General features: G+C 46.5%; 2 protein-coding genes across 2 annotated transcripts; one reads left to right on the forward strand and one right to left on the reverse strand.

Moving 5' to 3' along the window:
* Positions 1–8465: 8465 nt before the first annotated feature.
* Positions 8466–9382, forward strand: LOC138611585 (myb-related transcription factor, partner of profilin-like). Its single transcript, XM_069684763.1, has 2 exons — positions 8466–9273; positions 9357–9382. The coding sequence occupies exons 1-2, from the start codon at positions 8466–8468 to the stop codon at positions 9380–9382; spliced, it is 834 nt and encodes a 277-aa protein (XP_069540864.1).
* A 152-nt stretch (positions 9383–9534) lies between these two features.
* LOC138611586 (putative nuclease HARBI1) lies at positions 9535–10626 on the reverse strand. Its single transcript, XM_069684764.1, has one exon. The coding sequence runs from the start codon at positions 10624–10626 to the stop codon at positions 9535–9537; it is 1092 nt and encodes a 363-aa protein (XP_069540865.1).
* Between the last annotated feature and the right edge of the window lie 605 nt (positions 10627–11231).

Here is an 11231-nt window from a genome sequence, read left to right on the forward strand (position 1 = left end):
ATCCTGTTCAGGGTCGCTGGGGGCCGGGGCCTATCCCAGATGTCACTGGGTAAGAGACGGGGTACACCCTGGACTGACTGCCAGTCAATAGCAGGGCTGACACAGACAACCTTTCACACCTACGGGCAATTTAGAGTCACCAATGAACCTAACGAGCATGTCTTTGGACTGCTGGGAGGAAGCCGGAGTACCCGGAGCGAACCCATGCATGCAAACACAGAAAGGGCCCCTACATCCAAACCGGGATCTAACTAGGAACCTTCTAGCTGAGGCGACAGTACTAACAACTACACCAAAACAAATGCAACGCTCAGATGAAGGCAAACAGTCTAAAAAAGGAAAGCGACTGTCAGCGAGGAAAATCAAGAGTTAGAGTCAAGACAAAGGGAGCCAGCCGTAGACGTCTGGTTCGACTGGGAGGAGTGCTCTAGAGATTACTGATTATTGCCAGTATGAGGCGCTCAAGAGCACAAAAATTAAAGTACTTAATTCAAAGTCCCACAACTACACACAAGAACCCTTAACACATCTTTACCGCTGGTTCAGACCGTGTAGAAGACGTATACAGTAGATATCCAGCTGAACTGTGCAGCTACATGTAATATAAACCCGTCTCTCTCCCTCCCTCTCCGTGTATGTGGAGCTGGTTAAACCTAAACTACTGCCTTCAGATAAGATAATGTGACATGCAGCGCGTTTGTGCGTCCCCGGTCAGATATTTTCTCTGACATCACGATCACGCATCAGCGTGAAGACATGAGGAAAACATGTCACAATACACAGAAGCCAATCCTTGTTTTTCTCCTGCGGCTCCATGTGCTCACTGGTTTTACTGTCGGTGTGTGACTCAGCGAGGACTCGAGCTTTGATGGATGTCACAATAACCTTCCTCTGGGGTTCGGGTCAAATGTTTGGATGAATCTGGAGGAATTTCAGGACGGGAAGCTTCTTCTCCATCCCTGGATTCTTCTGCTTATTCGTGTCTGTTGCTTTCTGAGCCGTGATGTGTTTAAAGATACTTCCTTATGTCCAAATCAGATGTTTGTCACTCTGTAACAGAAGCTGTCAGTCATGTTTTAAAGCCAGAGTTTAATCATTAAGACCATATTTCTCATGAAGACGGTCTTTAATTCTCAAGTGGAAAAACAAGTTTACATTTTCCTTTTTGTCGCCCTTTCACGAGCAGGGACCACACCCCCACCAGGATGTGACCCAACAACTTGATTGATTAATGAGATTGATGATGATGATATTTGGACTTGTAGAGGTCACGCTTCTCACAGTCAGGGTTTTGACGAAAGCCCCTGAAGGCCTGACGGACATGAGGACCAAAAGACGCAGAGGAGGAGCACAGGGTGGGAGGGAGTGACGCAGAATGATGGAGCGAAAGAAAGAGGAGGAGAGGGTGAGGTGAGAATTTATGGGAATGCCCGAACAGGCGCCGTCCTGCTCCTGAAACTTTGCTACGAAGCGTCAGTCTCTGCTCAAAACTATAAAAGCTATTAGCTCCGTTTTCTCTGTTAGATGAGCTAAATCTTTGGAATATGGTGTCAAAGAGAAGCTGCAAACATCACATGTACTGAGATAACAGCATCATTTGCACCTGGAGGAATAACACACTGGCTTCAAAACTTGCGTTTGACACATTTTTTCTTTTAAAGTGTCTATACAAAACAGCTTAAATCAACTGAAGCAGATGTTAAGATCAACTGTTAATCAAACAGTTAAGTTTCTGAGCCTATGTAAAGATGGACGACACGTCTCCTCCTCTCGTTGTGCAACGTCCTTCCATCTGTTATATGTGTGTTTTGGTTAGCTGAAGGACTGGAAAACCACGGCTCAACCTGCCGATCTCTACTGCCTAGCGTCTGGCTCCAATTGCGCGAGAAGGCAGCAACATTTTGTTTTCACTGTTGTACAACAAGCCCTGGGCTGCACGCTGTTGCCTCACAGCTAGAAGGTCACTGGTTCAAGCCCCGGTTTGGACAAAGTGGGCCTTTCTGTGCGGAGTTTGCTGTTCTCCCCGTGCATGTGTGGGTTCTCTCCGTGTACTCCGGCTTCCTCCCGCAGTCCAAAGACATGCTCGTGAGGTTCATTGGTGACTCTAAATTACCCGTAGGTGTGAGTGTGAAAGGTTGTCTGTCTCTATGTGTCAGCCCTGCGATTGACTGGCGACCAGTCCAGGGTGTACCCCGCCTTTCGCCCAATGACAGCTGGGATAGGCTCCAGCCCCCCCCCCCCCCCCCCCCGCTACCCTGAACAGGATAAGCTGTATATTTAACTTACCGGAAAAATGGCAGAGCTCCTTCATGTCGGCGTGTTTAACAGCAGAACAGCTTCTTGTGTTGGTCTGAGGTTAACATTCACAGATATGGAAACTTGTTTTAGTTACGTCTCCTCTCACCGCTCATCCTCCACTCTGCTAATCTTGAACAGATCGACTGCAGGAGCTGTATTTGTCAGCAGAGCTGTCAATCATCATTTTTACAGCATCAAATAACTCATTAAAAATAAACATGTCAGAAAATTTAATACTTGGACGTAAATCAGCATGATAAGAACTAACTATAATGACAGAAACCATGTTTGAGAAATATGTATTTGACGTGTATTTTGATTTTATAGTTTGACTCATGTCCCATCTGTTGACATGGAGGAGGCGGGCTTTATGACCTGTACTGCAGCCAGTCAGCAGGGGGCGATAGAGATGGTTTGGCTTCACTTTTAGGGAACTGACATGTCGTCCATCTTTTTATACTGTCTATGTGTTGGAGCTGAGTTCTTCAGAGACTGAACCCCTGCAGAGGTTACACAACCGTGTTGGACAAAAGGCCAGTAAGATCTCACCACTTCCAAACCCTGGAGAACCTGAACATGCTCAGTTTGGACGACCACATCTCATCTGCTCATGATAATCTTACCCTCGAGTGTTTACTCGTCATCCTTCAGATCGTCCACGAGGAATTCTTCTGCTGGGAACTGGAAAGCATCGTGCTGATGCACTTCCTCTGGTCAGACGTCTGTTTCTATAAAGAGAGCGAACATGTGGAACGAGCTGCCCACTGAACTCAAAACAGACCACAATAGTCAACATTTAAAATTAAACTCAAGACATTTTTACAGCTAATAAATCATGAAGTTGTGTGAGGCTGGGGGCGGGATGGGGCGCGTTGTTGTGTGTAAATAGTATGTATGTATATATGTACATATATGAACATGCTGGCATGTTGTACAGCTGTTCTCGACAAGAGGTCAAAAATATGGACCACTTAGTTTAACTTGGTGTGTCACCACTGAGCATGTTTTATGTTATTCAAAAGGCCACTTTAGGGACGGGCAGTGGAAATTAGCAGTCGCTATAAATGTTGTGGTAAATTGCGTAAGATGACTTCTCATACCTCGTGTTAGGTTTAAACTATGTTTTGAAATGTAACATTTTCTGTCTTGAAAGAAATCTTATATTGATTGATGCACGTTCAGGACTGCCTAAATGTATTTCACCCAGATGGTTTCAAACCCTGCGAGTTCTGTGACCTTTACAGATAATCTGTTTTCCATTCTCCCAGGAGAAAAATTACCTACATTTTATTTTAGCTGAAATCATGATCCTTCTTAAGCCGAACCAAGTAGTTTTGTTACCTAAACTTAACACACTGCAACTGTACAGAACAGTTTAGCACCAAGAGTACCTGCAAGGTTCAGGAAAAGATGCTGGTTTGGGCCAAAATAACAATTTTACAATAACAATTTATTTAAGCATAGTTAGTTGAACATATTTCCAGTTTAATGTTATGATGGGGGCTGCACAGTGGTGGTAAGGGCTGTCGCCTCACAGCGAGAAGGTTCCTAGTTTGAACCCTGGTTCGGACGTAGTGGGCCTTTCCTTGTGGAGTTTGTATGTTCTCCCCGTGCATGTGTGGGTTGACTCAAAGCGCTTTGCACTAAATGTCACATTCACACAAGTATCAAGCTGGCTATAAGCACTCAATGTAATCTCTTTCACACAGTCCATGCATTCAGGAATTTTGGGGTTCGGTCTCTTACATTAGGATGCTTCAATAAATGAACCGGAGGAAGCGGGGACCATACACCCACCTACGCTACCTTTAAGCCACCATATGACATACCTACCTCTATTTCATGCCAGCCTTATCATTGGAGATGTGATGTTAATTAAGCCTACCAGTGCTCTGGTAGGGTGGGAACTTCCTAAAAACACCCCACTTTGACCAAAATGGGCGTGGGCGTCAGAACGCAGCAGAGCAGGCTTTGGTGAGGTTTGTGACCGTCTCTATACAAACCTGTTTCTAGTCTAGTCACAGTTACAGCAGCAGGGCCAGAAGTGAAGACACAAAGAGCAGAGGTCCAAAAAGATAGGATTTTTCCTGCATTTTGTCAACAACACATTCAAACTGGGCCCCTCCTCCTGGGCTCTTCGTCACCAGAAGCTCACTCTTACTCTCTTGTGCGAGAACAGGCCCACCCCACCAAGCTAACACCGACAGCATCACGGTTACCGTTACACTAGCATGCTAACCGCCGGTTACCTTTGTGCTATCATGCTAATCGCCGGTTAGCTTGTCCTAAACGGTTTGAGGCACCTACCTGTCCAACAAAAAGGCCAACTCTGCATCGCTCTTTCGCCATGCTCGCCGCTCTGAATGGGGCCCAGTTGCTAATTTGAACCACTCCCACACTCACCTATACGCTGTGATTGGCTCAGGGAACCACAACAGCGCCCCTCCTGAAAACGTCCTGTGCAAAGCAAAACTATAGAATAGATGCAGAGGGAAGGGTCTCACAAGGGAAAATCCTACTTATTATAGCTTTAAATCTTAAATAGGTTAAGACAAAGATTAGGTTGATAAACACCTTGTATAGCTTGTAGTTTTGCTAGTTTATCCCTAATAAGATGACATGTGTAGAACACTGTAGAAGCAGGATGTGAGGCCAGGCCCAGGTTAAACACTGTGTTGTTGTTGAGTCCAGAATAGAACACTTTATGCAGAATAATCCAAGGTGAAGTGAAAATGTCTTGAATGTATGTTGTTTAAAAATTATTAGAAAGTAGATTAAATCTTATTTGATCAAAAATCGTTCAAGACTTCTGACAACAATGTGATGCTGACCTTTGAGTGTCAACTTTAAGAACCCCTGCATCATTTCATCTCTGCAAACTCTTTCTGTCCATATCACATTAAACATCTAAAAAAGGATGTTGGTATAAATTATTGTTGGTAATTGGTGCATTAGTTCTTCCTTTAACACACAAGCTGAAACAGAGCTCCTCTAAATCAACCTGTCGGGTCTATCTAGATGTTGATTCAAGAGTCTGAATCTGATGTACGAGCTGTCAGTCAGCACTCTCCGGATCTTAATGGAGGCGATGATGCGAATTATGGCGGCGCCTCAAACTCGTCAAACTGAAATGAAGATCAGAGAGTGAAATGATCTTCCCAACAGGAAACCAGCAGCAACGTTAATCTGTCTGCGAGCCTGATTTATACCTCATGATGGAGTCTATAAATCCTGATAAAACAACGAGACGAGGTGGAATATTTCAGGTAGTCGAGCGAGCAACAACAAAAATGTCGTCTAGGGAGCAGAGAATAACTGCTCTGGTTTGGTTTGGTAGAAATATAATCCTGTGGGTGTTTATTTTGTTCCATGAACCATTTAAATGTAGGACTTTCTCAACTGTGTCATCCATCTATTTAAAAAAACATAAAATTCACTCAAACTGCAGGAGGCGGAGATGTTTTAGTTGTAGTTGGCACCTGCTTTCAAACACGTTGTGATCGGCCTCATAAGGACGCACGTTGACCTGATGCGGTCAGCCACATTCTGGCGGTGATAGATGGTGACTTAACAGACATTTATTTAAATAAACATCTTTAAGTTAAAATCTACTTTAAGTCACTATCTATTACCAAATGAGGTAACATAATGGTGACTGAGCCTATGGCCCACTGATGAAGGCCTTTCATTTGCAGTATTACAGACTTGGCGTCTGGTGCGACTTTAGCGGAAAAAATCACAAGCGGCGCCCAGTTAGTGACGCGTTTTCCATCAGCCAGCAGTGGTTGGTCTGCCAGAGAGGGTAGGCGGAGCTAAGCAGCTGCTTTTCCGGTCTCTGCATGTGTTGCGAGTAAACAGTAATCTACTATGGCTGAACAAACAAAGAAAAGATCGATGACTACAGATACAACTTCAAAAATAAGTGAAATAAGATCCAAAGAAATAAAAACAAACTCGACGCTCAGATGAAGGCAAACAGTCTAAAAAGGAAAGCGACCGTCAGCGAGGAAAATCAAGAGTTACAACCGGAGCCAACCGAGGACGTCACACATGCAACACTGTCTGGATATCTAGGAAGTGTGCTCCCGCAATTACCGTTAATCGCCACAGGTGCCGCCAAAGAGAACGAAACTGAGATCTTCAAGATTACAAATTTAACCCACTAAAATTTGAACCCACTGCAACTCCCCAACTGGAGGTTTGGGGACGACCTATTTACTTGACCTTTCAGGAGCACAGTGAAAGAAGTGACATTCCCATCACCTCAGCGGTTCTCTTTTTAGTGCAAATGCTAGCATGCTTAGATTGTTAGCTAGCTGTTGTTAGCATGTAGCTGCGTCTACAGTCTAACAGAGCAGCTAACGTGGCTGCAGCCTTGATTTAACTCAAACGCGGTCACATGTAAAGATCTCTCACTAAAGATCTCTCTGTCCGAAACACTGAGCGCTAAATGTTTTATCTTCAACCTTCTCTGGTGAGTTTTATAGGGTGAAGAAAAAGTACAGAGAAACAGCTCTTCATAAACATTCAGGCCGGTCGCTCTGAAGCGGCGTGTCTTTTGTCTGCTCTCACTCGTCAGGGAGAGGAACGGCCAAAGGGTGTGAGCATGTTCGATATAAATATGAGAGAGTGTAGAGCTGTTAAAGTCACATAGAAGGATGCAGGGACATATTTGCTGCTGAAATAAGAAAAACAAATATTCATTACTCATGTATTTTGCTTGAACTCTTTACGAGGCTGCCGTGTTGTCAGTGTCATCATGGGGGTTCATGCCATGCAGGTTTGGAAATGCTGCAATAAGGCTTTCTCGTGTTTGAGTGGAAAGTGTTTCTACAATAAAAAGTGACGTCTTTGTATTGAACTGGATTCTTTTTTTACTTTCAGCGAGCAGTCAAGGACAGACACATTGACGAGGAAAGAAGATTAACAGCGGAGTAATTCATGTCTAGGATTTTCAGTGAAAGCAGCTCTGCTCAGGGTTTACAGCCTGAAGAGAGACACAGGAGGGCGGCTGGAACAACAGGAGTAGATAGCATCCAAATGACATATTTAAAACAGGTGTGTATTCACAGTCAAATTCTGTTTACCAAGAGAACACAGTCAGGTATTCAGCATGCAGGCAGAGGAAGAGAAAAGGGAAGCTGTGACGTCTGACTTTATGATGGATGTGTCATGTTGGTCAACATAACGTGAGGATGAGCAGCTTCTGTGTGAATCTGACAGACAGGACGAGAAGGAAAACAAAACATCACTCAGCTGTACAAGATTGTTTCACATTTTCTCTCTTATCTTTTAAAACTGAATACTGGAATTTTTGAAGGGAAAATCCTCCTCAGCTAACACCTCACTGAAACGTCAGCAACAAGTGATGAGGAGGGGTGGTTACAGTCTCTATAAAAGCAGCACGACTCGGCCTGCAAACCACCGCTGTCAGGACTACATCAGTCAGATTAGCAACATTAATCAAAATGACACCGCAGAGATAACAAGAAGTTTACACTAATGATAATCAAACGTCCTGCATTTAAAATATTTGATACGTTTTATCAGGAAAGTTCAGTTAAACATACATCACGTCATTTCTGATAGGAGCGGCCTCTCAATCAAAACAATAACAAAATATGTAGTTTGATAAGGCCATGAAGAAGTGAGGGATCATGGGAGTTTTTTATTCTTAAACAACTGCTGTTAGCGATTTATAAATCTCTGACATCACTTAGGTAAAATCCTGTAACAATGAGTTCATGTTTTATTCATGTGATGGAGTACCAACAAGGGCCGCGTTTCCCAGATTCGATCGTTCTTAAGTACGTAAGAAGGCTCTTAAGAAGGGTTCGGCTAAGAAGGAGCGCTAAGATAGGGGTGTTTCCCAGACGCGTTCTTAACTGCCTTCCTAAGATCCCGCCAAAGAAGCTTCTTAAGAAGCTCTTAGTGGGAGCTGTCCACCGCCGTGGTGCTGAAACTAAATCAATCGATGCCAGGCAAATCGATCACCCACCACTTTATCAGCGCATAAATCACACACAAGACCCTGTGGTCCCCACACACAGGTGCAATTAGGCTACGCGCGCATGTGTGTGTGATCACAGCTAACAGGTGTATCCAAGTAGTAATCAAGCCCATTAACGCATATATACCCTCCTGTGGCTAGGCACACACATGTGAGAATGGAAAAAGCAGCCAGCAAACGAAACAAGAGGTCACCCTCGTTTACCGCAGAGGAGATGGCCGTATTAGTGGACGAGGTCTGGCAGCACCGTGATGTGTTATTTGGGGGAACAAAGGGCAAAAAAAACATCGCATTAAAGAACCGAATTTGGCAGGCCATAGCCCAAAAGATGTCCCCCTCTAGTCCCTGTGGCCTGCGAGACTGGGGTGCTGTAAGAAAGAAGTGGCAGGAGTTCCAAAGCCAAACCAAAAAAAAAGGTGCAAAGGTGAGGCGAGAGAGCATGGGCACGGGTGGTGGCGCACCTGGTGCTACAACCCTCACTCCGGACGAGGAAAAAGTCCTTTCCATAATTGGAAAGACGGCCTCTGAAGGCATTAGTGGGGGCATCGATCTTCTGGGGGACTCAGAAAACAGTGAGGGCGAGGAGGAGGAGGAGGAGGAGGAGGAGCCATCTGGGAGCAGAGCGGCGACATACACGTCCCCAGGAGAGGACGACCCCCCACAACCGAGCCCTGTCCCTGCGCGCCAACCAGCAGGGCCCGGTGTCCGCATGCGGGGAGGCTTAACAGGGCGGCCCCCCATAACGACCTGCACCTGCAGCGAGACGCTGGTGCGTCTCGAGAGGGAGAAACTGGCGGTGCTGCGGGGGATAGAGGGCCAACTGGAGAGACAGACTGCCCTCCAGGAGGAGATGGTGCAGATCAAACGCCAGAAGTTGGAGCTGCACCGGAGACAGCTGGCACTTGCCGAGGCGCAGTTCAACCGTCCCTCCATCTCGGTCCCAATAATTCTCCCCCAGGATGGAGGTAAGGGGCATTTCAATTTTTTTTTCTCCGCATTGCACAATGTATCCCGTTCAATTTCACTAATCAATCTCCCTTCATTGCAGGTGATGCAGATACAGACGCCCAGTAACGACAGCGGTGCCACTGCTTTTTGTTTCTCTGTTTTTTTTAATAAACTACTTTTCCTTTTCAACCATGTGTTGTGTGGATCATTTTGCGTCATTTCCTAGCTTTCAAGCCCTATACATGATAGTTGATATGGGTTGTGTGATGGTAGTGGGTTTAATGTTGGGAGTAGGGTGGTGCTGATATCAGTGCTTGGTGACTGGTGGTGACGGGGTAGGGGCTGATAGACATCAAGAGATTCACAAGCTCCTCTCTGGTCTGGACACCAGCTTGGTGGAGTGCTGCTCGGGATTCGCGGGGGGCGGGGTTGGGGGCTTCGTCTTCCGATGTTTCCCCATCTTCATCCACAGGAGGCGGCTCATCTGCTCCAACGCGCACTGCCATGTTGTGCAGCATGGCTGTGACAACAATCACGCGGCAACATTTCACAGGTGACAAGCGCAGCCCCCCCGACGAACGATGGATACATCGGTAACGAGACTTCCACCTGCCAAACACCCGTTCAATGTGGGTCCTGGTGTGTGTGTGGGCCTCATTGAACCTCTCCTCCTGTGGTGTTGCTGGGTTGGTTATCGGTGTCACGAGGTAACTCCTGAGAGGGTAGCCACTGTCCCCGAGGAAGATGCTCCTGCCGAACTCTCCTCTGCCAGCCTTCTGCCCCACAGCTGAGTTGGCCCACGCGAAGCTGTCGTGTGTGCCTCCTGGCCACCTGGCAACGATGTCTGTGATGAGGCCATCGTGGTCCACCGCCACCTGAGTGTTGATGGCAGCGTAATGTTTCCTCCCAATCCAGCACGGATCCACCAGAGAGGGATTGTGGATTGGGATCAGTGTGCCATCCACGACACCAATCACCCGGGGGATCCCAGCCATGGCATGAAATCCACGGTGGACCTGGCGGACCTCGTCCCGTGTGGTGGGCATTCTGATGTGTGTCCGGGCATGGCGCAGGAGGATCGGTGTCACGGCTGCCACACTCCGTGAAACCGATGCCTTGCTGAGGCCGGTGCCGTCCCCCACCACCTCCAGGAAGCTCCCTACTGCGTAAAAACGCAGCGCGGCCAGGAGCTGCACCTCCGGGCTGAGGGCAAAATTGCAGCGGGTTGCCCTCTGGATGTGTGGTGACACTAGCGTGACGAGGCGTTGGATCTCCACACGGGGAAGCCGGTACTTGGACTGGACAGCCCGGTCCGACAGCACATTAAGTGGGGAGAAGTGCTGACGCACATAGGCATTTATGTAAACCATCTGGCTTCGCGCACGGCGACGCTGTTGGTTAGCAGCGAGAATATGCTGTATTGCAGCCATGGTGTCTCACACGCGTGGACTTCAGCAACGCCTTTATATAGACTAGCAGGTGGAGCCTCTCTTGATGAGGTTCCAGCCGAGTTCAATTACACCTGTCGGTTTCCCTGATATCTGTGAAATACCACAGGGTTGTTGATGTTTTTATAGCTAATGTAAACTCATATGCAGATGCCGAATGTGTGTGAAAACCTAATGAGTGATAGTAATGATTCATTTTATTTATGTAGCTACAGGAACACATGGGCAATTCTTTATTTTTATATCGTTATTTTTCTTCTTATGCTATTGTTTTTCTTGCGTCAGTGTTCTGCAGCTGTGGGCGCACATTCATCATTACGCATGGTTTTAGTATTCCTTTGAGTGTCAGATATAACTTTCCCTGACGCGGCTGCAGTGAGCGTTTGGTCGCTAAGAAGGCTGTTAAGAGTGGGTCAGGCTGATCTTACATTTCCTTCTTAGTGAAAGATCTTCTTAAGCTAAGAACGACTCTGGGAAACACGTCCTTCTTTCACAGCGCTCTTAAGAGCGCTCCTAAGAAGCTCTTA

The sequence above is a fragment of the Semicossyphus pulcher genome, unplaced genomic scaffold (genome assembly GCF_022749685.1).
Source record: "Semicossyphus pulcher isolate SPU_LCO1_2020_fin unplaced genomic scaffold, fSemPul1.0.p SCAF_7, whole genome shotgun sequence".
NCBI classification, from domain to species: domain Eukaryota; kingdom Metazoa; phylum Chordata; class Actinopteri; order Labriformes; family Labridae; genus Semicossyphus; species Semicossyphus pulcher.

Bases quoted from the DNA above. Each gene is read 5' to 3' on its own strand.
- LOC138611585 (XM_069684763.1), top strand. From the start codon at position 8,466: ATGGAAAAAGCAGCCAGCAAACGAAACAAGAGGTCACCCTCGTTTACC. The intron at 9,274-9,356 runs GTAAGGGGCATT...CCTTCATTGCAG, and splicing joins AATTCTCCCCCAGGATGGAG to GTGATGCAGATACAGACGCC.
- LOC138611586 (XM_069684764.1), bottom strand. From the start codon at position 10,626: ATGGTTTACATAAATGCCTATGTGCGTCAGCACTTCTCCCCACTTAAT.